The 26,764-nt window shown below is 44.0% G+C and overlaps 1 protein-coding gene across 2 annotated transcripts in view; it reads right to left on the bottom strand.

The window, feature by feature from the left end:
- Nucleotides 1–20,997, bottom strand: part of HIVEP1 (HIVEP zinc finger 1) — a 107,338-nt gene extending 86,341 nt beyond the window's left edge. The window contains exons 1-2 of one of the 2 annotated variants that reach the window (XM_089516730.1): nucleotides 20,971–20,997; nucleotides 9,870–9,999 (exon numbers count right to left, since the gene is read on the bottom strand). In XM_089516730.1, coding sequence (XP_089372856.1) covers nucleotides 9,870–9,915 — 46 coding nt within the window. In that variant the 5' untranslated portion in view covers nucleotides 9,916–9,999; nucleotides 20,971–20,997. Of the gene's footprint in view, nucleotides 1–9,869; nucleotides 10,000–18,841; nucleotides 19,066–20,970 lie in introns of those variants that run through there. The other variant, XM_089516729.1, reaches the window with a different exon arrangement.
- Nucleotides 20,998–26,764: the final 5,767 nt, after the last annotated feature.

Raw genomic sequence — 26,764 nt, 5'->3', positions numbered from 1 at the left:
ATTGCTTTAATACATTGTGTGGCTGGGAATAATTTAGTTTTTCTTAAAAGACAAAGTGAAATAGTTCATGTCTCACCTGCCATGCCTTACACAGCCTATTAACCCATAAAGAACCAAAGAGTTGCTTGGACTGCAGCAGCTAAAGGCATTGTAGGAGCAGGCTGTTACACTATTACTAAGAGATTTTCATAGTTAATAACATTACAAGAAAGATGCACATTAGGACAAGAACAGAGAACCTGTTGTCTCCAGTTGTTCCTGAATTATAATCCATTTTACATTACCACTGGTTATGGTAGCTAGGACAGATGGAAGTTAAAATCCAACAATTTTTGGACAGCCAAAGGTCCCCCACCCCAGTATCTGAATTACTGTGACCACATTTTGGAACAAGCATCACCTTAACACAAAACTACATTCATCCCCCTGGTTTTCTCTTCACCTGGTGCTCTTTCAAGGAGTTCTTCCTTACTCCCTTTACTCTGATAGCATAGACTTGTTTCATGCTATCTGGGCAAGGATAGAAATGCAGAATGCCCTAGTTATTTCAGCTGCCCAACCTTCATGAAAGGACTTTCCTTCTTCTTCCCAGTAACTCTACTTATATTCTTTCCTAAAACAGAAATTATGTGTTACAATTCTCCAAGACAAGCAATGCAGTGAGATTCCGGTATTCTTAGCACTTACACAGAATCTTTCTTGAATATTCAAACCTCAACATACATTACCTACCTAATTTACAAAACAAACATGAGCCAGTATTATATCCTTAGGGGACAGAGATCTGTGGCTTGCCCAAGGCCACCAAATAATTCCATGCCTGGCAAGATTAAAACCAGGAACCTCCCAGTATACACACTTATCCACTGTACCCAAACCCGGTCTTTCTCTCTCTCTAATTTTAATGGGACTATTTCCCATTAAACTGGTTAGACAACTGCAAATTTTGAACCTTCTCCAGGATCTTTCTTCATTCCCCCTCAAGGTATATTTATAAAGTTTATTTAACAAAATAACTGCAAAAAAAGGGGGAAAAAGAAGAGGAAGCAGCTCTCTGAACTTATAATGTTTAAAGTTTGTTTTTAAGAGCATTAAAACCTATTGGTCAGCAAAATACTTAGGAAATTTTAATTTATTCTCAGAATGTACTTTTCCAATTCTCAGGGAAAGTGTTACTCATTATTTCTTCTGTTTCACTACCAACAAAGCCTTTATGATTCTCATGAGACATAAACCGCAAAGAGAAACAACCTTGTTAAAATTTTTAACTCTTTCCCCAGTGTTCTTGGTTAATACAACCACTGTTTTTTAATAAGTTGAAAACACACAACACCACTTTCCAGCTATCCAACTCTAATGAATTTAGGGTTCTGTTCCAATCCTAACTCACCCTTAGCCTGTTATTATGGGTTATCAAATATTTTTTAAAGTTAAAAAAACACCAAAATTCTGTGGGAATAGCCCCCTGCCACTATACCAGGGGGTATCATAAAGTAATAATTATCACCCGAAAGTTGTTCTGGCATACTCGTGAAATTTTGTCAGTGTTCACTGATCCATAAGTGCATGATGTTGAGAAAATCAGCTCACTGTTTCCTTTATTTTTGTTAAAGGTTGTGCCAGAAGTGACTAAAGTGTAAGATGGAGAAGATTGAGGCTCACATTGAGGGTAATAGTGCCCAGCAAATTGATGATGAGATGATGCTAGTTTATGGAAATGACTGCCCATCTTATGACACTGTTATTAGGTGGAAAAGGAATTTCCAAATTGGTCACATGTCCTTTACAGACAAGCCAAGACCTGGAATACCATCATTGACAGACGATGCAACCACAGTGAAGAAAGTTGAGTGTTTAATCCTGGAAGACAGACAAGCAACCATCCAAATGATCATGAATGAAACTGGTCTATAATGGTAGTATGTGGGAAATTATTCATGATGAACTGCACATGTCTAAGATGTCTGAACTCTGGGTTCCACATTTGTTAACCCCTTTCCAGAGACTAAGAACCTTATCACACCGGGTTCTCGGCCCGGCCCGGCAGGAAACGGAAACGAGTGGGGGACGGATTTTACCGCACATACCCGTCCCTCACTCGTTCCGTTCCCCCTCTCTTCCCTTCCCATTCCGTTCCAGAGGGAACGCTTTTTGAGAACTGTTCAGAACAGTTCTCAAAAATTTCCCCCTCTGGAACGGATTAAGAACGGAAGAGAGGGGGAACGGAACGAATGAAGGACGGGTGCGTGCGGTAAAATCCGTCCCCCACTCATTCCGCACTCGTCCCTGCTCCTTCCATTCCGTGCTCAGAACGGAATGGAAGGAGCCAATGCAATAAAGCTCAAACACAGCGTGACCTTTCAAGACAGATGTTGATGCTGTTCAAACAGGATGAAGAGAATTTTTTTGTTTCTCTGGTAACCATGGATGAATCTTGGATCTATCAGTATGATCCAGAGACTAAAACCATGAACATGGAATAGAAGTATGCCTATTCCCCTCCCCACAAAAAGGCAAAGGTGCAAAAGTCAGCAGGGAAGGTCGTGCTCTCAGTTTTTTGGGACTGTGGTGGAGTCATTCTCGCAAATTACCTTGCAACGGGACAAGCCATCACTGGCACATACTACAGCAATCTTCTGTAGACCTGGCAGTACAGTGGTTAAATGCCTGTACTGCAGCCACACACTCAAAACCATAAGTTTGCGAGTTCAATACCAGCAAAAGAGCGCAAGTTTGACTCAGGCTTGCTACTTCCGAGGTCACTAAAATGAATACCCAGCTTGTTGGGGGCAATTAGCTTACAGTTGTAAACCACTTAGACACTGCTAGTTCAGTATGAAGCGGTATATAAATGAAGCTGTTTGTTTGTTTTGGACAAGTTGCGAGATGCTCTGAAAAACAAATGCTGCAGTTTGCTCTCCAGAGGCATTCGTCTCCTAGCTGACATATGCACCAGCTGACTCATCTCAAGTTGCAGTTAACAAAGTAAAGGCATGTGGCTTTGAGACTTTGCAGCATCCACTTTATTCTCCTGACCTCGCACCAAGTGACTTCTTCTTGTTCCCAGAACTGAAAAATCCACTGCGGGTTCGCCAATTTGACAACATAAATGACGTCATTCATGAAGTGGAGAGGTGGTTTAAGGCACAGTCTGCAGACTTCTACAATAACGGTATTCAGAGAGCATTCAAGAACCTTGGGGAAAATGTGTAAATCTGGATGGTGATTACGAAGAAAAAAGTTAACAACTACAAATCAAAACTAACTTTCTGTCAAATTTTTTTAAATGTGATAATTAAAACTTTATGATACCCCCTTGTATAGCAGGAATAGACAACTGTGGCCTGTACAGAACTGCAGTTCTGACTAGCCCTAGACAACACTGACAATGGTGAGACATTATGAGAGTTGTAATCCAAAAAACTCCACTGGCACTCTAACATACACACACAAACATACCTCAGTAATTTGTATCTAGTTATGTACATGGAATACTCGAAATTCTAAAGATAATTAGATGTTGTACAGGAATAAAATAGTTCCTGGGCCCACATCAAACCCATTCAGGTATTTGCATGTAACATTTTAATTCAATATTTAAGGCATTTCTAAATTGTTCCTCATTACAAGGCTTTGGCCCTGCCTCTCAGTGTGGTCCTTCTCATGAGGCTCATGTTATTCACACATTGGGTGAAAGAGGAATCCTACTTTCTCTAGCCCTTGCACTGGCTCCTACTCTGTTCTGCCAGGTCCTAAGATCTGGCCTGGAAAAGCTCCATAAACAGTATGCACATGTTGCTATCCAAAAGGAAAATATTGATCTAAATGGGGCTAAATATTTTTCTCCAGACTGAAGCACAGATTTTGTACACCAGCCTAGACCTGATCCATGGTAAGCACAGATGGGGGAGCTTCAAGATGTTCTGCATTATGTTCAGTGCAAAACTAAAATACGCTTCTACTGGAATCTGACTATCAAAAGAGCATTTTTTGGCTTTAATATCAGACAATATTTTTAAATACTTTGCGTTAGTAGACTTCTGATAAACAAGGTAAAACTGAGTCACAGACAATAGTATTCCATATGATGACTTTTCAAATTCACTTTACAATTCTGAAGAAGCTGTCAGTGTAATACTGGTTGTGCTAAATAAAAGCTAATTTCTAGAAAGCAGGATTTGGCCTGTAACCAATCAGGGAGGGGAGAGAATGTCATTAAACTTGTCAAATAATGGACTAATACATAAAAGGTATTACTAGCCTGCTTGTAAACCCAGAAAATGTCTAATGTAAACAATGATTTTGTAGGTCCCTAGCCAGATGCACTATTTCATCTAAACTGCATGAGAAACATGTGACTTTTCAGGGAATGCAATTTCCAGTTGATTAGTGCTGCTGGGATTTGCAGTCCAAGAACATCTAGGGAACTACATGATTCCCATCCCTAGTCTAGACAGTTCTACTCTGTACATAAGGTAATAATCCTAGGGCATCATTTAACTTGATTCAAACCTCCACACTATGTGGGCTAAAATGTGGCCAACCCCTTGCGCTGCTTTTAGCATAGGCAGTGTTTCCATTCAAGCAAGAAGCATTTGTTTAGGCACAGTGTTCACGTGCAGACTAAAAGAGGACTGTGTGAAACTGGAGGATGACACAGATGCACCTGAACCACCAGAGAAGCAGCTAAGCCATGCTCAGTACAAACCAGTAGAAAAGCAGTATGCAATACAATACTTCAGCAATACTCTAACCAAATGGGGAAAAAAGAACATTTCTGCCCCCTTCTCTGCCAGAGATGTTACAGCTGTGGAGTGGCCATAGGAGAACCCTCTGCCCACTCAGTAGATTTTCCTATGAGCATCCAGATTCCCAGGATATAGTATAATTAAATCTAGCTTGTTACTGCTAGAGCACCTTCAAGTTGTTTCCCACTTACATCAATCCTAAAGCAAACCTTTTTTTTTTTTTGGGGGGGGGGGTTGTGGTAAGATTGTTCAGAGGGGGTGTGCCTTTGCATTCCTCTGAAGCTGAGAGAGTGTGACTTGCCCAAGGTCACACAGCAGGTTTCCATGGCTGATTGGTGATTCAGACTCTGGTCTCCGTAGTAATAGTCTAACATTCAAGTCATGAGGGCTCTAAAAGACAGATTATCCACCAATAAGAGCATGCAAGTACAATGTTAGGTGTTTTTAATAGCTTCTCTGTGCTTCCCCCCCCCCCCCCATGTCCTAAATAGCTATAAAGGTTGTTTTTTTTTTAAATCAAAACACACATCAACATACACATAATGAATGAAGAAAACTCCTGTTTAAATATAGGTATACTATTGTGTCAAGGTGTGAAATGTAAGTAAGCAGAGACACTCCACCTTACCCCACACCCTGCCGGGCTGTGGAGTCTGGGACCAGTTCTACCAATCACAATCAAAGATGCAGCAAAAGAGGCTGTCTTCTCTCTATATATATATGTGTGTGTGTGTGTGTGCGCACGCACATACACACACACACAGAGTGTTTTGTTGTTTTTGTTTTTTATAGTAAACCACATATATTGACGTATTAGGTAGTCATTTCCTCAGCCTAAAAGCTTAGTTGGTTTACACATTTGTTGTTGTTGGGTGCCCTCAAGGAATTTCCAACTTATGGCAACCCCTATCATGGGGTTTTCTTGGCAAGATTTGTTTAGAGGAGGTTTGCCATTGTCTTCCCCAGGCTGAAAGTATGCGACTTGCCCAAGGTCACACAGTGGGTTGCATGGCTGAGTGGGAAATTGAACCCTCATTTCCAGATTCATAGCCCAACACTCAAACCATTATACCACACTGAATCTCTGGTTTACAAATATTCTGTTCCAAATAACCGAACCTATTAGTATAGTTAGATTCTCTTAATTCAGCAGTTAATCCTTAGACTGAGGAACATCAAAACAAAACTGCAAGATATGCGATGATCAGAGAGTTAACAAATACTGGTCTAAGACATTAACAAGAACATCTTGCAGGGTCATCCTACAAAGCACAAATGGAAAAGCTGAGAGCAGATCTGAAATATTAGTGTTAGATTTTCTCTCCTTCAGCTGGGCCAGAACATTCATATTAAAAGGGGGGAAATTCCAAGTAAGTGGAAAAATCAACAGCATAAAATCTTAGCTTCTCTTTAAAATAAAAATTACTATACACAGTGCTCTGTTAAATTCCAAAGTTGATACTTACACAAAAGTCAAAGACCAATTTAATCCTTGGAATAATTGGATAGTTACATAAATCAGTTGGAATGGATACATAGTACTATTCAAAATATATTTTCTGCAGCAAACTGAAGAAAAATATTCATTTTGTTAATCAAATAAGTTTGGTTATAATCCAGGTTATAGTTAATCTATGTCATACGTCACATAATATGGAAGGCAAATGGAGTTTCGGTACATTGTAGGGGTTTATTTTTTCCTAACCTTCCTAGTATTACTGAAAGACAGGATGCTATTGCACTGTTTCTAAGGAAGAAATTCGAGGCTAAGAGAAAGCAATTTACCTTAAACTACACAGACATTTGCCAAACCATCCTCCAAAATGTCAGGGATGATGGGAGTTGTTGCTCTTCACCTCTGGCTCAAACTCACCACCTTGTTACGCACCGGCGCTGACCAGTTTTGGCCAGTGGTTAAAGCTTTGCTTCAAAAGCAGCAGAGTTACAGAGAATAGGCTGAAGACCCTGACAAACTCTCCAAGCCTTCTCACTCTTGCTTCCACAGAAGTCTTCCCACTTCTTCAGGATCCAGCTGGCTCTTGTATCTTCACTCAAGACACCAGACAACTCAGTAGTCTTATATAAAAGATCTACTTTATTCTACTATATAGAGCTCCAAAACTATCCAATACAACAATACTCCTCACTCCTACTATCCACTGCTACTACCCACAAAATACATTAGGAATCATAGCCATTATTATAGTCCTTGGATCATACCACCCACTCTTGTCAGTTTCCACCCAGTGGGCGTGTACATCCACTCTCATTGGTTCTCTTGTTTCTACCCAGAATTGATGATTTCATCATCTCAGCCTTGACCACTTAACAATTCTCAGGTGTGTTCAATTATCCACTTTGCATTTCTGTCCTTGGCATTCAGGACTTGTTAATTGCTTTACCTTATACACCTGTGTGGCTCTTAATTGCTTCTGCTGAGTCACCCTGACTCTCACATACATGTTTTATTTCAATCACTGTTATGTCCCATGTTGCTTTTTCCTTAACACAAAAATCAAGCAATTTGTGAGCAACACTGTATTTTACCTGAGTAATCTGACTGCTTGAGGAAAAGCTGCCACACAGGGAAGGAAGCCTTTGCAATATGATAGACTGCAGTGCAATATAGAATGGGATACGAAAGGATGCTAACTGGCAAGTCAACCTTCCCTTCCAAAGTCATATCAGTTCACAGTGCAGAAGATGGAGATGTTAGACTTAATAGTTTCCTATTGTGTTCTGTTTTTGCGCTATTGTTTCTAATTTTCCAATGGGTAAGGTGAGATGGGGGATGACAGATGCAGTCTTCTTGGTCTCTGCTGGCTAAAGAAAATCTCATCCAAAAAAATTAGACGCTTCATGTTTTTCCTTCCCAAACATAGTTGCAACAGGCAAGTGCATTCATAAAGCCCATCTTCCTAAAATCCTGTGAAGATTTCCTATACTGAAAAGTTTATTTGTAGTATCTGAGTATACTTTTAGGTTGGAGGCCTTGTAATTTGTAAAAGAACAAAACCCAATTATTACCATGTTTGAGTCACTTGATGTGAATTTAAAATATAGTATTTTTTAGCAGTTTCAAAAAATGTTTGCTTCTTGAAAACACTATCATACAAGCATGTAGCTCCATTACAGTCACATTAAACACTACCATAATAAATGCAAACTGACTATATAGGCTGCAATCTTAACCCCATTTAATGAAAAGGAAGTTCTAGAACACAACTAGAGTTACTTCCAAGTAAACATGCACAGCAATGTATTCTATTTATGAAAAATGCCTGAATGACTTGATTGGCATTACAAAGCATTTCAGAAACAAACTCTAAAGGATGAGAAACTATATGTAAAACAAATATGAATGAAAATAATAAAGTTAACAGTAAGCAAAGATAATAAAAGTTCATGTACATCTACTTGTCAAATTCCTAATGTCATTTTTTTGTCTCAATGGGTGAAACTGATGGACCCTTTGCAGCAGCTTCCCGGCAGCTCAGGGGCTTGTTTAGATGACACATGCCCCCAAGCTGGCAGGAAGCCGCTGCCCACCCACACGGCAGGCAGCTTTGTGGCACTCAGATGCCGCAGCATTTAGACACCGCATGCCACAAGAGTGCTGCAAAGCTGCCGCAGCAGCAGAAAAGTGTTTTTCCAGCTCAGAAAAGAGCAGCTTTCTGCCGCTTCTTTTTGCACCAGCAAACGGCCAGATCGGTGCCGTGGCGTACGGTTGCCACAGCCCTGATCCAGCTTTCTTCAGGGTGGCTCAAAGCCACCCTTTCAAGGCCATCTGTTTCTTCCCAATATTATACTATGGAAATATAATCAGGATTCCAAAAATCTTAGATGCTCAACAGACTAGGCACCTGGGAATATTTATTCCAGCCTGTGCAAAATACTACTAAATTGCTCAAGCACTAAAACCTATGAAACAGAAATATTTTTCCAGCCCCCAAACAACCTCATGTTTGTGAAGCTCCATTGATACAGGAGGCAATGCCCCATATCCCCATTCTTTAGCTGATATTATTTCAAATCTAGGGCTAGATAAACTTCAGTTATTGACAGTTTTGCAAAAAACATCAAGACCAGTTTCTTTCTTCCTTTTTAAAAAAGATAGTGGGACTTCCTAGCTACACATATGTAATCAGGTTTAAGCAAGAAATTGCTTCAATCTTTAACAGAAGTTAGTATCAGTGCATACTTCATAGCATTTAACTTGCACTGTAAGCATATTTCTAAATTGCTCCAGACCTAGGGGTTTACTTACAGCATATTAATATGCACAATAAATAAAAAGAGAAAAGAAATATATCAAGTTGCTACATAAAAACTAGGTAAAGAGTACTCTATCTCCAGAGCTCACAGCAGCTGACAGAAGAGGGCCTTGCAGTGCTTCCAGGTGAACTGTTTCAAATTCTGTGGTATGTATCTACTGTATCTACTCGGCTATAAGTTGATCTCATGTATAAATCGAGGACAGGCTTTGAGGACAAAATTATGGATTTTGATATTTATATAAGAGTTAAAGTATAGTACTTACAGTGACCCCATGGATAAGTCAACTCAGGTTTTTGGGTCAATAGTTTGATCAAAATTTTTAGACTTATACATGAGCATACACAGTAACTGTTATTTAAAAGCAGTAAGGGTAAGAAACACTTATGAATCTTGCTGTGTTATGTCAGAATATTGTGAATCTTCAGGTTAATTTTAGAGAACCATACCTTGCCTGCCCAAATGATTGCATGGCTGCTTCCCTATATTACATCTCTTATTACTTCAAGAACAGAAAAACTATCCCACACTGTCAGTGCTGTCACCCCAGAAATAAGAGCATATTTAATGAACTTTCTCATGTCAAAGTTATAATCTTCTTCAAAGCCGTTATCGTTCAAGCTGCTTAAAACTAACCAGGAAACAAGGAGAGAAGAAAGCAACAGGCAGATGCACATATGAGAAAGAAAAAGCAAGCAATGCAACCAGTTTCAGCAACAAACAGAAAATAATATATATATCAGAAGATGTAATCCCCATTACACCTATGGATCCTGTGACCTTTTTTTAAAATGTTTCAATGGATCATCTTTTTTTTCTCTTCTAAGAGCCGTGTTTCTTTCTTACCTCTCAAATTTCTAGGATTTATTTGTTTTGTTCGAGGCATTCTCATCCAGTCATAGACAGTTTCCAAGAAATGGAGAACAAGCCAAAAGCAGCTCCATAAACATGCCAGTGGGGTCAGTTAATCCACATACTAGGGAAGGGAAAAAAAGATTACATTAAATAAGGTCCCAAGCAACAAAAGTATTATCTCAGTTTAACTAATTTATCATTAGAACTACATGGGCTGTATTATTCAATCATGGGAAACTAGGTTGAAATTCTTAGAAACCCCGTAGTCACTACTGGACTCCCAAGTTCAGACAGAACATATAAAATAATTTAAAGACAAACATCCCATTCATCAGTTTGCATAGAAGTCCTTTGAAAAGTCATAAATGCAGGTTTAAAAATAGAATTATGACCTTATTTCAGGTTTACCAAATAATATGCTTCCTTTTCACATTATTGGGTCAATCTGTTGTATAAGGGTTGTGATGTCCTGCCAGGACTGATTGAAACTTTCCCCTGCATTTTCTTTCATTTTGGTTCAGGCCATAGTATGTTTAGTGTAGAAAAGTTCTTTGTATTAGTTTGTGGGAAGAGCTGTAGGATTCCCCTGCATTATTTCCAGGTTTGGTTTTCCCTTTCCCAGCATGCTCTGTTGTAGCTGGAAGCCTTTAGTGGGGAGCAGTCTTTGCTGTGAGCAGGCAGAGAGCTGTCTTTTGGTGGCAAACAGGCCCAGACAGCCGGAAAGGGCATTTCTTACACCTTAGCCATTATAGTTACCAGCTTAGCCATTTCAGTTACCAGGTTTTAGCCAAATTAGTTACCATCAGCAAGAAAATAAAGGAGTTCAGGAGCTGAAAGACCCTGCACCAGCTCCATTGAGTGAGGAGAGCAAACTAACATCAGACCCAGAAAGATGACATCCGGAAGATTGCTGAAACTGTAAAGTACCTTTTGTTTAGAGCTGGGGAGGAGAAAACTCTTTATTTTGTCCTTTAAATTAAATTTCCCCCCTTTTGAACTTTACATTCAGCTTCAGAGCCTTTTTTGGGTAAAGAGTTTGATCTCACCAGGGTACCGGCGTTGCACACCCAAACCTGCCACCACCTTTAGTTGGGTGTGTCTTCACAAGGGTCACAAATGAAAAGCCATGAAAGCAACTAACCCTGTCATACTGAAATCAATTATACAGAACAAATATAAATGGTATCATTTCTTTTACGTAGAGCTTTTACAGAAAAAAACACCTTACTACTGCAGCCCACTTGTAATAAAATTATGTGGATAAGCAACTCCTTTTCATTGTATTTTAAGTAGCATTTTGTTTTTTTCTTTCCCCCATGCCTTTCGAATAGTTAAACGTGGTCAATTACAAATACTAATGCTACAAATATTTATAGCCTTGTTGGATTATATCAAAGGTCTAGGAAATCCAGAGTTCTCTTTCTAACAACTGGTAGATGCCCCTCATGCAGGGTATGAAGGAAAACCTAAATAATAAAAAAGACACAAGGGAAACACTTTGTCCCATCTCCCTGAGAACATTATCATATGCCTTTAATAGTTGCAGAAAGAAGCAGAAATCCAGCAGGTGCCATCTCTCTATCACATCGTTGTAATGGGGAAGTCGCACCTGCAAAACTTCTGCCTGCAGTAGTCCCTATGAGAAATTCTAGAAAGAACAAGCCAACAACTGAAACAAAGTGGAATGTATTTGTTTTATAACTTTGAGCTGGGCAAATATTTATTTAGTGGTACATCTTTTTCCTGCTTAAAACAAGTATTCATTGTTTTGCAGAAGAAAAATAAAAGAACATTCTCTCACCCACGTACCTTCTCCCATATCAATCACTCTTATATAGGGTTGCCATAAGTGAGGACCTCCAAACCGGGACAAATGTAGGACAAATGCAGGACAACATTTTCAAATGTAGGACACATTTTTAAAAATGGAGGACACGCAAAAAAAATTGAGGCTTTTTTAGAAATGTTAATATAAATCCATGTTTCTTAGGCATGATCAAAATGGAGGACATTTTGACATTATTCGTAGACAGATCACGGAAATGTACTTCCTTTTCTGGCCACCCCCCTCTCCCCATTCCAAACAGCACATTTGGGCATTGAACATTGCTTTATTTTAACATTGCCTCTTGCATATTTCAGAGGCTTATTCCACAACCAAACCCTTTGGTCAAGGGACTTTGGTTTTTCTTCATTTTGACTTGTTTTGTCTGTATTCCTCCCCACTAAATAAAGGAGACATGAAATGGAGTTAATGGGTACAAGTTGTTCAACAAAAAAGTCTTGTGAGACTCTGTAGGCAAGAGGTGCACCATGTTAAGAACTGCATTAAGCACACTTAGGCTGCTGCCACACTGCTTTCACTCTCATCACTCCATCCTATGGAATCCTGGGATTTGTAGTTTGTTGTGGTGCCAAGGCTGGGCTTTGAAATCTCAGGCATAAGAGAGGCAAAAGGCTTGGGCTGCATCTACACTGGAGAAATAATCTGGTTTGAGACCACTTTAACTGTCTTGCCTGAATGCTATGGAATTCTGGGAATGGTGATTTGTTCCAGCACCACAGCAGAATGGCAGTTAACCCCTGGAAAGCTCTCCGACCAAGGTGACCAATGCCCTCACCCCAAAATGTAGGGCACCCAAGCAAAAAAAATGTAGGACATGGCCAAAAATAAAAGCTAAAAACACCCATGTACTTATAAATCCATGCTTCTTAGCCATGATCCAAATGGAGGACCTTTTGAAATTTGACAGAAGAGGACATGTCCTGGAAAAGGAGGAGGATGCCTGGTCACCTTGTCTCTGGTCCAAAACACACTGCAGAAATAAAACAATGCTGGACTGAAATGCCCAGAGTTCCTCACCAAAGCTGCATCCACACTGAGGAAATAATCCAGTTTGAGAGTGACTTAACTGTCCTGGGTTAGTGCTGGGGAATGCTGGGAATTGTAGTACATTGTGGCCCCAGAGCTATCTCTGACAGGGAGTCCCATAACCCTCCAAACGTAGTTGAACTGCAGTGCCCAGAATTCCTCCCCAGGTGCATCCACACTGAGGAAATGGTCCAGTTTGAGACTGCTCAGTGCTGGGGAATCCTGGGAATTGTAGTCTATTGTGGCCTCAGAGCCATGACTGACAGAGAAGTCTCAATGTCTCCCAAACACTCGCATTCCCAGGATTCCCTAGCACTGAGTTAAAGCAGTCTCAAAGTGGGTTATTATTCCTGCAGTGTGTGAGAGAGATATAAAAGCTAGGGACTGGATTCATTTGGAGGATCTCTGTGTCCAAAACACACTGCTTGGACTGCCAGGGCTCAGTGCTATGGAATCCTGGGAATTGTAGTTTATTGTGGCACCAGAGCTCTCTGACAGAGAAGGCCAAATGCCTCACAGACACCAGAATTCCAGAGCATTGAGCTTTGGCAGTTAAAGGGGTCTCAAAGTGCAGGGGGGGGGGGGGAGAGAGAAAAGCCAGGGAGTGTGAATGAGCTCTGAGAGGAGGAGGAGGAGGAGGAGGAGGAGGAGGAGGAGGGAGGGAGCCAAGGGAAGTGGCCAGGACCACCAGAGGAGCCCCTGCTTTTCCTCATCATCGCAGCCTTCTCACTGCTGGCAAGAGGCTCTGCCCCCAGCCAGGCAACGCCTCCATTCAGTCTCCTTTTGTCAAAAGAGCTCTGGTGCCACAAGAAACTACAATTCCCAGAATCCCATAGCACTGAGCCATGGATGTTTAAGGGGGGGGGTCAAACTATTTCTGCAGCCTTTGCTACCCCAAAGCCTTCTATTATTTACCAGCAGCTTGCAAGGCAAAATCTCTTCCTTCCAAGCCCTTGAAAACCAACCCAAGGGGAGGGGGGCTGATTGCTTCTTTCCCATTGGTCAGCTTCGGGAGAAATGTGCATATTACAAGGAGAGGTGTTTAGGGCCTCAAAAACGACCCTGTGATAAAGAATTACAACAATACTGAGTGGTAGACATTTAAAAGATGAGGCATTTAGACTCCCAGGGAAACAGGAACGATTGATGGCCTTTTTTTCTTTGCTCACTGTAACCTGAAAGTAATGCCTCTTGCAGGGTATATATACCAAGTGGGCTGGCAATAGCTCTGAGTGGCAGCTGTCTTGAAGCCCTGCTCTCTAGGCTAAGCCAGGCAGGGAGGCAGGGAGGGTGGCACACAGCCATGGGGAGGGATGGAGCTGCCTCCAGGGCCTTGCTGGGGGGGGGGGGGGAGGTCCCGGGGGAGGGGCCAAACCGGGGCGGGACCGTGTGGCCCCGCCCCAAACCGGGAAAGTCCCGCCCCCAGGCGGGATATGGCAAGCCTACTCTTATATATAAACGGAGAAAGACGATGATTTAAGTTCCACCAATGGTCCACACAAAATATGTGAGCTCTGTTAGACATTGCACTGGTTTCACTGAGTTCTGGAGATCATGCAGAAAAAGCCTAACAATGCTCAACTGATAGGTAATAAGTTGAAAATGGAAGTTCTCTTTGGCAGACAGAACTGTTGAAAAATTCCTTAGTTGTTTCTTAAACTAACTAGTGCTATAAATAGTCAAGCTGAACAAGCAGCCTTTAAGAAAATAACTGGATAGTAATAAGTGATGCCTGAATCTAACAGACTCTCACTGCCATTAATTTCTACTCCCTATGGCCTGTTACAGACTGCCAAAATAAAGCTGCTTCAGGTCTCTTTGGAGGTATGCTGTTTAAATGATGCATGGGTCCTAAGAGTCCGGAGGTTGCGCCAAAGCCACACTCCATTCCTAAGGACTGGAGTGCAGCTTTGGTGCAGCTTCCGGATTCTTAGGATGCATGCATCATTTAAACAGCATACCTCCAAAGAGACCCGAAGCAGCTTTATTTTGGCAGTCTGTAACAGGCCTATGAAACCTATTTTCAGAAAAAGGGAAAGAACTAAAGGCATACATCAGCTAACAAAGTTGGTGAGAGTGAAATTCTTTTATGTACAATGTTTTTAAGTCCAGCCAGCCCCCAGATTTCCTCCTTGCTCCCTGTCTAGCTGGAAGTTTTAATAAAGGCATTAGCAGTGAGAGGATGGTGAAGGAGGGCTAGCAAAGCACAGACTTTCTGTCGAGTCGCAGCAGTAAATATGTTTGCATTAAATATTGCAATAGAGCTTGACCTGGGAAAGAACAGAATCCAGCTCTAGCACACCCTACTGTCATTGTTTGTGCCTGCCTATACAAGGCAAAATAAACATGTTTACTGAACTTGTTTTAATAGTAAAACAGAGAGAAAAGGACCTCACCAGTCTCCTCCAAGCATGTTAACAAAGCACAGATTTATAAGTTGGGCCACCAACATGGAAACAGCAAGGGTGAAAGCTGGGGAAAGAAAAGGGCATTTCTGGATGTATTTTGGAAGACGCCTTTCAGTGGTCTCTAGCGGTTTGAAATGTTTTTGTTTACTTATGCATGGTTTAACTGCCCTGGTTGTTTCATTTCCCACAAATGTACGGTATTATTAGTTTTGAATAAAAAGTTTCTTTAAACATGTGAACTGCTTTTCCTTTTTTGCAGAATAGGAAACTATCCCTATTCTTTCTGTGTTATTTCTGCCCTTGGTACCAAATCTTCTGTTAAAGAGGTAATGCACAGGAACACATCTACTTTATTGAGATATACCTGTACATGCATAATATAAAACAGATGCTAGTTTCTTTTGGCACCACTTTTTTCCCAGAAAAAATTATAATCTTATACCAGGACTTTTAATATTTGTGTTTTTAGACCATCACAACCTCATGGGGAAAGCTTAATATATCCTTCTCCCTGGGTGTACTCACATTGCAGAATCAAAGCACCACTTTAACTGTTATGGTTCTATCCTACAGAATCCCAGGATCTGTAGTTTGGTGAGGCTGACAGACCAGCCTGAATAACTCATCAAACTACAAATCCCAGGATTCTGTACAATAGAGTTGGGGCAGTTAAAGTTGTGTCAAACTGATTTAAGTATGCAGTGTGGATACATCCCCTTTTAACATATTATGGGGAGGAAGCAGGGGGCAGTGCCCAAATGCAGCAGTCCAGTCCAGAAGATTAAATAAATAAAACTCTGGATGGTATTGGAAACTCGCTTCCAAATGGTAGGTCTTGCAGCTCAGCAAAACTTGAGCAACATGGTGGGATCACCCCATTGCACCCCATACTGTCAGAAAACCCTTTATTTCCTTCTGCTGCTGAAAGGAGGAGAAGGGAAATTGCCCTTTCTTATTTGTTGGTAGGGCTTCCTAACCCTGTTCCAATGCCCCTTTCCAGGGCAGGGTCTGCCTCACACCCTCTTCAAATTCACCTTTCCACCTCGCTTTTTAAAACCAGTATGCAAAGGGATCTTATAGTAACTTTGAGACTAACTGAAAGAAATTGGTACCAGAAGCTTTTCTAGACTTCAGCCTACCTCAGATGCATAGGAAGCATAGGCTCAAGTGTACAAAACCTCAGGCTACCTGCTTCTTTCTTTCAGTTAGTCTCAAAGGTGCTACAAGACCCCTTTGCATACTGTTTTTCCAGACTGACACAGCTATGTCTTTGATTTCTCTTTTTAAAAGTCATTGTGTCTAGTCAGCCTAAGATGCAGGAAGAGAACCCACTATCCTGTATGTGGTTAATTCAAAAATCCACGGAACAATGATACTTTCATTGGGCCAACTAAAATGCACAATTACACGTTGCAAGCTTTCAAAGCTCCACTGCCTTCTTCATCAGATGAAGTGTTAAAAAAAACATACAGAAAAAAATGGAAGATCTTTGTCATGGGCCTGCAGGTTGCTGCTTTTTGTTCTCAGTTCAGATGATATGGCGCTTTTAACATAAGGTCATAAATTTTGCAACTGTTAACAATAACTTGGGTGAAATACAGGGACATAGCCATGCTAGTCTTCAAAATCAGTCTGTAAAGGCATCTAATAGCACTTTTGAGACTGAGCCAAAGATGTTGTAGCACAAGCTTTCCTAGATTTAGGTTTCCTCGGGGTGACAGAGTAAAGCCTGAACATTTCCATAAAGCATATGATAAAGCCAGCGATTAAAACCGAGACTTGTCACAGGCTTCCTTAATAAATGAGGGCTGTTTAGCTACAACCCACAAAAAGCACATTACATAATATTTACACTTTTAAAAGTAGTACTTCCGTTGGCCACCAGCAGGATTTCCCCTCCAGAAAAAGCCCATTCTCAGGCGCCAGGCAAACAAGCCACCCTGGCCCAGAGGGAGAGGGGTCTAGGCTTCCTCTCTTCCTCCAGAGTCCCTCCTCAGTCGGCTGGGGGTCTGGGCTGGGGGAAGTGGGGAGCCCTGAGAAAAGCCACCCCACAGAGAGGGAGGAGGAGGAGGAGGAGGAGAAAGACGCAATGAGGGCGGCTCTTCTTCTGTTGCAAAGGGAGGGAGGGAGGGAAGGAAGGAAGGAAGGAGGGGAAGAAGGAAGGAGGAGGGGAGAAAAACATGAATGAATACAGAGGGAGGAGCCTGGGAAAACCCCTCTGCAACGCAGAGCCGAACAAAGCAAAGCACACATGCCAGCAGCAGCAGCAGCAGGAGGAGGAGGAGGAGGAGGGCAAAGTGGGGCAGACCCCAGGGAAGGAGGGAGGGAGGCAGGGAAAGGGGAGGAGAGGAAGGAAGGGAAGGAGAGAAAGGAGGAAGGGAAAGGAAAGGATGGAAAAGAGGAAAGGAAAGTAGGGAGGGAGGGAGGGAGGGAGGGGAGGGGGAAAGGAGATAGGAGAGGAAAGGAAAGAAGAGGAAGGAGGGGGAGAGAAAGCAAGGAAAGAAGGGAGGGAAGGAATGGAAAGGGATGAGAAGGAATGGAAAGGAGAGGGAGGAAAGGGAGAAAGGGAAAGAAGGAGGAAGGGAGGGAAGAAAGGGAAAGACATGAGAGGAAAGGAAGGAGGGAAAGAGGAAAGGAAGGTAGAAAAGGAGGGAGGGAGGTGAGGGAAAGGAAAGAAAGAAGGGAAGGTGGAAAGGAAAGGGAGGGAGGGAGGAAGTAAAGGAGGACAGGGGCGGAGGGAGGGACCAAGGGGATGCCACCACCACCCAACCCCTACTGCCTACCTTGCAGGGTCGGTGGGCTCTGGGGAAGAGAGACGTGGGGAGACGCGGGTCTCTGGGGGGATCCCAAGGATGGTGGGCTTCCCCCGGGCGGACCCTCCCTCCCTCCCTGCCTGCCTGCCTGCCCCGGAGTCCCCCAGGCCCCCTCAGCCCCACGCCTCCTCCCCTATCAAGGGGGGCTTTGTGAGGGGAGCAGGAGGGTGCCTTGCACCGCCTGCAAAAAGCCCAGTGTCCCCCAAACCCCCCATGGCAGACCCCCACCCCCCTTTTGCAAACCTGGAGCTGATGGCGGCGGCGGCGGCGGAGGAAGAGGAGGAGGGAAGCTGTCTGCGTCTGGGGTCCTCCTCCTCTGACAAGCCTGACCCGGCGCTAAACCCCCTCCCCAGATTTCGCTTCCTCAGCAGGGCCTCCCCGGTTCTCCCTTCCACACAAACACAGACACACACTCCGCAACACAACCTGGCTGCTGCAAGCAAAACGCAGCGCCCCAGCCCTCTTCGGAGGATGCCTAGGAAGAAGGAGAAGGAGAAGGAGAGTGCATCCAGATGGGAGCAAACTCTCCTCTGCAAAGGAGGCAAAGATAGAAGCACCTGGGAGCCCCAGGTCTGGGTTGGGGAATAATGTGGGGAGGGGTCAGCAAACCAGGGGGCCCTTTGTTCCTCCTCCCAGTCTCTGGGGGCTGCCCCACCACCACCACCATCCTCTCCCCACCCTGCCAACTTCCAAGGCTTTGGCATGCCTTTTCTCTCTTTCTTTTTTAAAACCCCCTGGGAAGCTGCTTTCTCCAAGGTTTCCAGCAAGGTGCTTTGGTGAATAACCCTCCTAGGCCCCTCTTTCCTGCAAGACACGTGTTCTGCCACATGCACACGTGCAAACACAGACACACACACAGGTCCTCCTCACCAGCTGCTGGGCCTCCAGGAGGAACTCGGTGCCCTTTTCCTCCTCCTCCTCCTCCTCCTGCTGCTGCTGCTGCTTTGTGGTGAATGCCACCCCTTTTTGCACACTGGGCCCTCCCAACCCAGGGAATTCCCTGCCTGGGCAACACAATACACAACAGGCACACAAACACACCCTGGCCCTGAAGTGCCATGTGGTTCAGTTTCCCTTTCAGCCCCAGCACACACTTCTTTCTAGTCCTCCAACAACAACAACACTTCCTCTTAAGAAACCCCCCCAAAAGTGTCACTCCTCAGATCCTTTAAGTCATTTCCAACTTATGGCAACCCTGCCATGGAGTTTTCTTGGCATGTTTCTTTGGAGGGGGTTTGCCATGGCCTTCTCTCTGAGGTTAAGAAACTGTTACCTGAAGCAGTTCAACCTTGATAAATGCCTCCTGTGGGTTGCTAAAGTAATTTTAATTCTCAAACACAGTTTGGGAGATTCAGACAAAAATCCACCAAACAGTGATACCGTTATTGGCCAAGCGAAATGCACAATAAGTTTGGGGGAGTGTGGCAGTCCCTTCCCACCCAAATGTCTTTGGCTGGGCACACTTACAAACTCACCACTGTTCACTTCTTTTGGCCCTCTCACAGGCCCTTCCCTTCGGTAAGACCCTAAAAATGCCCCCATTGCCCCCGTCTTTAAACTCAATGCAAATGCTCCACTTTTCCACACAGAATCCATGGGCCAAGACTTCTCAGGCAGGAAAATGAACCCTCGGCCCCACCATCAAACCAAGGCACCCCTTTCCCTCAGCAGACATACCTTTAGACCCCATGTTGACACCCCATCACCACTTACACAATCCCAATACACCCACTCCATCTAGTTCCCACCCACCCAGATTGCACTGCCCCCAAAGTGCTGCGACCCCACGGCAAAAGAAGGGCATGCCTTTACTGACACCCCACCCCCCCACCTACACCCCACCCCATCTAATTCTCATCCACCTAGATTACAGCCCCTCAAAATTGCTGAGACCTTACAGCAAAAGAGGAGTGCCTTTAGACCCTAGTGACACTCCATCACTGCCTATACCCACCCCATCTACTTCTCAACCACCAAGACTCCACCCCCAAAAAAAGTCCTGAAACCCCACAGCAAAAGAGGAGTGTGCCTTTGGAACCCATATTGACACCGCATGGTCATCTATACAATCGCAATACACCGCCCCATTTAGTTCTCACCCACCACACTGGCCCCCTCAAAGTGCTGAGACCTGAGGGTGAAAGAGGGGTGCACCCTTCGACCCTATATCGACACCCCATTGCCGCCTACACTCACCCACCCTCCAGACACCCCACACCATCTACTTCTCACCTACCATCACTGCAGCACCCCAAAGTCTTGAAACCCCACAGCGAAAGAGGAGCATGGATTTTGACACCATATTGATACCCCATTGACACCTATACAACCCCAATACACCCACCCCCAAACTTGGAGCATCCCACCCCATCTCACCCACCCAGACTGCAACCCCATGGCGAAAGAGGGGTGTGCCTTTGGACTCCACATTGACACTCCATTGCTGCCCATACCCACCCCATATACATCTCACCCACCCAGACTGCAACCCCATGGTGAAAGAGGGGTGTGCCTTTGGGCCCACTGACACCCCATCACTGCCCATACCCACCTCATCTACTTCTCACCCACCTAGACTGCAGCTCCCTCCCAAGTGCTGAAACCCCATGGCAAAAGAGGGGCTGAGAAAGTGGGTCTGAGGGGAAGGGCTAGAGTAAGTGGAGAGGGGGGCAGGCATGAGGGGGAGAGTAATAGTAGTAGTAGTAGAGTGGAAGTGTGTGCCTTCAAGAGAGGGAAGGAGGTGAGGGGGCAGATAGAGGGGCCCATAACTTGGGAGAGAGGGGTCAGTGGGGCTGGTTGGGGGGGGAGTTGGGAAGGTCTGAGGCTGCTGGTGGTGGTGGTTCCCTCCCCCCTTTTTTTCCTTTCTTCTCCCTCCCTCTCTGTAATGGGGGGGCACCTGAGGGAAGGGCTGGTTGCACCCCCTCGACCCTTCCTGGGGGGCAGCTGAAGGAAGGGGAGGCGATAAAGGCGGCGCGCGAAGGGGGGGCGTTCAGCGTTACCTTCCCTCACTTTCTATTGCAGGAAGCGGGCCGGGTGACGTCACCGGGTCTCCCGGGCCCCGCCCCCTTCCCCCTGTCTGCCGAGGGAAGAAGGGAGGAGGGAGGGAAAGAGGGCCCACAGAGGGGGGTTCCTGACTGAGAGGAAAAGGGGACAGCCCAGGAAGTGCAGGCTCAGGAGGAAAACATCCCTTCTCTACTCTTTCCATTCCACTTTGGCACAAGAGTTTACACTGTTGTTGTTGTTGTGTGCCTTCAAATACTTTTTGACTTATGGACACCCTATTTTCTTGCCAAGTTTTTTTTTCAGAGGGATTGTTTTGTTTTGTTTTTTTTTGTTTTTTACACATTGTCACCCTCTGAGGCTGAGAGAGTGTGACTAGCCCCAAGGTTTACATGACTGAATTGGGATTAGAATCCAGCACTCAAATTACATCATTGTTGTTGTTGTTGCTGCTGTGTGCCTTCAAGTCATTTCTGACTAATGGCAAACCTATCCTGGGGTTTCCTTAGCAAGTTCCTTCAGAGGGTTGGTGTCTTTTGTTGTTTTGTTTTACATTGCCACACTTTGAGGCTGAAAGAGTGTGACTTGCCCCAAGGTTTACATGACCGAGTTGGGATTAGAACCCTGGTCTCCAGGGTCATAGTCCAACATTCAAAACTACTTTGTTGTTGTGCGCCTTCAAGTCGTTTATTACTTATGGCGACCCTATCGTGTAGTTTTCTTAGCGAGTTTCTTCAGAGGTTTTTTTTTGACACTGCCATCCTCTGAGGCTGAGAGAGTGTGACTTGCCCCACGGTCGCCCAGTGGGCTTTCATGGCTGAATGGGGATTCAAAACCCTGGTCTTCAGAGTCATAGTCCAACACTCAAACCACCGTGATACTCTAGCTTACACAAAATTCCCCAAAGGGTCATTCCCTTCAGATTGAAATCTTGGCCTCATCTGGAACTCAATAATAAGAGTTCCTTCCAAGCAGAGGAGCACTGAACTGCACTTTCAAAAGAGGTTGTGCAATAGAGTTTGGTAAACTACCACTGACTCACTTCTTAACCCACTCTCTGACCAACAGGTAATGTCATTAACTCTTTATAGGGTGCAGCTACACTGCAGAAATAATACAGTTTGACTACATTTTTAACTGCCAATCATTCTGAGATTTACAGTTTTGTCAGGCACTAACATTCTTTGGCGGAGAGGGCTAAAGACCTTGTAAAACTACAGATCCCCAGATTCCATAGGATGGAGCTGCAGAACGTAAAGTGGTGCCAAACGGCATTATTACTACAGTGTAGATGCACTCACTGGTCCAAAACACACTGCAGAAATAATCCAGTTTGAGACTGCTTTAAGTGCCCTTGCTCAGTGCTAGAGAATCCTGGGAATTGTAGTTTATTGTGGTACCAGAGCTCTTTGACAGAGAAGGCTCAATGTCTCACAAAATGACAGTTCCCAGAATTCCCTAGCATTCAGCCAAGGCAGTTAAAGCAGTCTCAAATCCAAAACACACTGCAGAAATAATCCAGTTTGAGACCGCTTTAACTGCCCTGGCTCAGGGCAGTTAATATTCTCTGAAGCTGCTGTAAATTTCCATGAATGAGGCAGGGCACTTGCATGTTAGGAGCCTTGCCTGGAAATGCCTCAGGTATACAGCCATGCAACTAAAGGCAACAGTAAGGAAAGAGGAAGGGGGTGGTTGCAAGGAGTTATCTGTGTAGAGCCTATATCTGGATTAATGTTGGCAGCAAATAACCGAGCCACACAAAAAAAGACAAAACTGTGAAGTTGGATCAAATCAGGCCAGCTGACCTAGAAACCAACTTCATGGTATGAGGCCATGATAAGAGATGCCACCTCAAAAGCAGATGATGCTAGCTCACACAGAGAAAGTGGAATTATTGTACAAACCTAACAGCATTTGATGCAGTTAATCCCTTTAATTTCTATTATCGGCAAGGGCCCAGCTTCAGAGTTTCAAATACAAGGGGGAAGGGAGTTCAGAGATGTGAGATGCCCTGTTGTTATTTCCAAAATCTATTCAGCCACAACCCCACGCTAAAATCCTAGATGTTTCCAGATGGGCCGTTTTCTGTTGCCTCAAAGAATACCTCAACTGGGTAAAAGTCCAATTAGATATTGTTTTTGCAAATGTAGCAGCCCTTCTGTGGCAGCCATTGTAATTGTGTCCCTCTCACACAGTGCAATTCTATGCGCATTTACCCAGAGGTCAGTTCAATTATCTTTTCTGTACCAGGTAAAGATCTTTTGTCCAGCCATTTTAAGAAATGTGTAACTGTTTCCACACTTTTGGCCATCAATCCTATGGCTGGGTTTTAATTTGGTTTTATATGTTGAAATATTGTATTATCTCCTACTAGTTTTATCCATGGTTTTATATTCATTTTTTGTATTACTGGGCAAGCCACATTCTCCTGCTATAAGACAATGGCAACTTCTTCCCAAGAAATCTTGTCAAGAACACCCTATGATATGGTTGCCCTAAATTGGAGTCTACTTCATGACACATAACTATACAGTGGTCCCTCCACATTTGCTGGGGGTTGGGGTGAAGGACCCCCATGAATTGGAAAAGCCACAAATTAAAAAAGCACTTTTTTTTACCCAAGAGAAAACCTCTCTAGGAATCTCCTGGTCCCCCAATGCAACTCTATGGTCAACATTTGCCAGAAGATGATAACAGAATCATGCTGGAGGACCTATAAATGCCCAGAGATGTGTTTTCTCTAGGAACTTCTAAGGTCTCCAGCACAACTTCTGGCAAAGTTGTGCTGGGGGACCTAGAGATTCCTAGAGACAATATTGATCAACTCCACAAAGAATCAAATCCACAAAAGTCAAAGCCGTAAATGTGGAGAGCCAACTGTATATTTAGTGGTGTTGTATATTATCTTTTTAAACAAACCATACCCTGCCCAGAGAACTTATGTTTAATGAACAGTTTGAAAGTGTAATGAATGTATTTGTAAGTAACTGTGTTCAAGAGATCTCTCTCAACACAGTTCACAACACTTCTCAAAAGAACTGGCAACATGGCAATCTCTCTTAACTGGAGAGAGAAGGTTGCCAGCCATCCCTTTCCATAAGCAGTGCCCCTTATTTTAGGACCACAAAGCTTGTGCCTTATAAAACTGTTTGTTATTAAAAAGGGATGTTCCCTATTTGAGGAGTGGAAAGTTGTTGTTTTTTGCAGAGGATGGAACTAGAACACCTAAAGGATTGCAGAAGATGGAACTGGAACGCCTAAAGAATTTCAGAGAATGGAACTAGAACACCTAAAGAATTTCAGAGGAGGGAACTAGAACACCTAAAGAATTTCAGAGACTGGAACTAGAACACCTAAAGAATTTCAGAGACTGGAACTAGAACACCTAAAGAATTTCAGAGGAGGGAACTAGAACACCTAAAGAATTTCAGAGACTGGAACTAGAACACCTAAAGAATTTCAGAGACTGGAACTAGAACACCTAAAGAATTTCAGAGACTGGAACTAGAACACCTAAAGAATTTCAGAGACTGGAACTAGAACACCTAAAGAATTTCAGAGGAGGGAACTAGAACACCTAAAGAATTTCAGAGACTGGAACTAGAACACCTAAAGAATTTCAGAGACTGGAACTAGAACACCTAAAGAATTTCAGAGACTGGAACTAGAACACCTAAAGAATTTCAGAGGAGGGAACTAGAACACCTAAAGAATTTCAGAGACTGGAACTAGAACACCTAAAGAATTTCAGAGACTGGAACTAGAACACCTAAAGAATTTCAGAGACTGGAACTAGAACACCTAAAGAATTTCAGAGGAGGGAACTAGAACACCTAAAGAATTTCAGAGAATGAAACTAGAACACCTAAAGAATTTCAGAGACTGGAACTAGAACACCTAAAGAATTTCAGAGACTGGAACTAGAACACCTAAAGAACTTCAGAGGAGGGAACTAGAACACCTAAAGACTGCAGAGGAGGGAACTAGAACATCTAAAGGATTGCAGAGGAGGGAACTAGAACACCTAAAGAATTTCAGAGGAGGGAAGTAGAACACCTAGATTGCAGAGGAGGGAACTAGAGCATCTAAAGGATTGCAGAAGATGGAACTAGAACACCTAAAGCAGGGGTAGGCAACCTGCGGCCCGCGGGCCGGATGCGGCCCGGCAAGGCCTTGGGACCGGCCCCAGCCCAGTCCTGCCGCCGATTGCCGCTGGGGCCTTTGGGGGGTAATTGTCTATAGAAGCCTCAGAAACATGCATTTATATTAACATTTTTTTAAAAATCAGCAAATTTTTTCGTGTGCCCTCCATTTTTTTTAAAAAAGTGTCTTCCATTTGAAAATTTTGTCCTACATTTGTCCTGGTTTATTTATATATTTATTTTTTAAAAAAAATATTTATTTATTTATTTATTTATTTATTTTTTGGCTTCGGCCCCCCAGTTGTCTGAGGGACAGCAACCCGGCCCCTGGCTCAAAAAGATTGCCTACCCCTGACCTAAAGAATTTCAGAGGAGGAAACTAGAACACCTAAGGGATTGCAGAGAGGGAACTAGAACACCTAAGGAATTGTAGAAGATGGAACCAGAGCACCTAAAGAATTGCAGAGGCTGAAACCTGAGGACCTAAAGAATTGCAGAGGATGGAGCCAGAGCCCCTAAAGGATTGCACAGAATGGAAGGAGAGCATCTGAAGTTGGTGCCAGACTGCACTCTTGGTACAACGTAGCTGCACTGCTGGAAACTAAGACGGAAACTTTAGTGGAAATTGGGGTGGGGGGAGAGAGAATGTGCCAAGGGCTGCCCTTGTGGTGCCCCTCGCGTGCCCCCTTGCAGAGTCCCCTCCCTGCCAGGCGCAGACAGCCGCCTGCCCTCCCTCCCTCCTCCCTGCCTCTCTCTCTCTCTCTCTCTCTCTGCGCCTGGCTGGGGCTCCTGGTTGCTGACGCGGAGATCCCGGAGGTTCCTCCTGGTTGCTGCGGGCGGGTCAGGGCCAGGCTGTGCCTCCTCCCCTTTCCTGGAGCCCTGGCTGCCTGGGTTTTCCCGTCCCTCCTCCTCCTCCTCCTCCTGCTGCTGCTGCTAATCCTGGCCAGGAAGGCGCGCCTGGTGCGCTCTTTGGAGACGCCAAGGGCCCCCTCCTGTGCCAAGGGGGCTGGGCAGCAGGACTTACCTCTTCTCCTGGGTCATCATGCGCCCTCCTAGCTCTGGCCCCTGGAGTTTGGGAACTAAGCACACACCACACACAACACACCACACACACTCACACCCACACAAGTGGAAGTGGGCGTGAGAGGAAAGGCAAAGGGGAGGCGCCCCAGGCTGGCTTGGCTTGGCGTGAGCTGGCATGATCCCTGCTTGGGCTGTTTGGCTCCTGGCCTTGGCCTTGCTTTATTATTACCACCACCACCATTTATTTATTTATTTGTTTAGAGAGTGCTGTAAAGTTTACACAGCACTTTGCTTAGTAGGAATCAAAATACAATAAAATGGCAACAAAAGAGAAATGAAAGGCCTGCCACACTGTGTACAACAATCTAAAACATCATTGTACAAAACTAAAACATCTCACAACACAACAAGTATACAATGAGCGAGCTTGGAAAGCTTGCAGCAAGTATATTGTGCATTTCGGTTGGCCAACAAAGGTATCACTGATGGATTTTTGTTTATATTTGCTAAATGGCCAACACAGCTACCCCAGTCAGCCTGGCCAACAATCAGGCATTCTGGGAGGCAAAGTCCTAAAAGTCTGGAAAAAACAAAGTTTGGGGGAACCAAACCTGGCAGCCTTCGCCGA

This window comes from Sceloporus occidentalis, unplaced genomic scaffold (genome assembly GCF_023333645.1).
Source record: "Sceloporus occidentalis isolate IW3139 unplaced genomic scaffold, rSceOcc1.0.p SCAF_3, whole genome shotgun sequence".
In the NCBI taxonomy this organism is placed as follows: domain Eukaryota; kingdom Metazoa; phylum Chordata; class Lepidosauria; order Squamata; family Phrynosomatidae; genus Sceloporus; species Sceloporus occidentalis.
The sequence above is the reverse complement of the archived record's forward strand: the minus strand, read 5'-3'. Positions and strand labels throughout refer to the sequence as shown.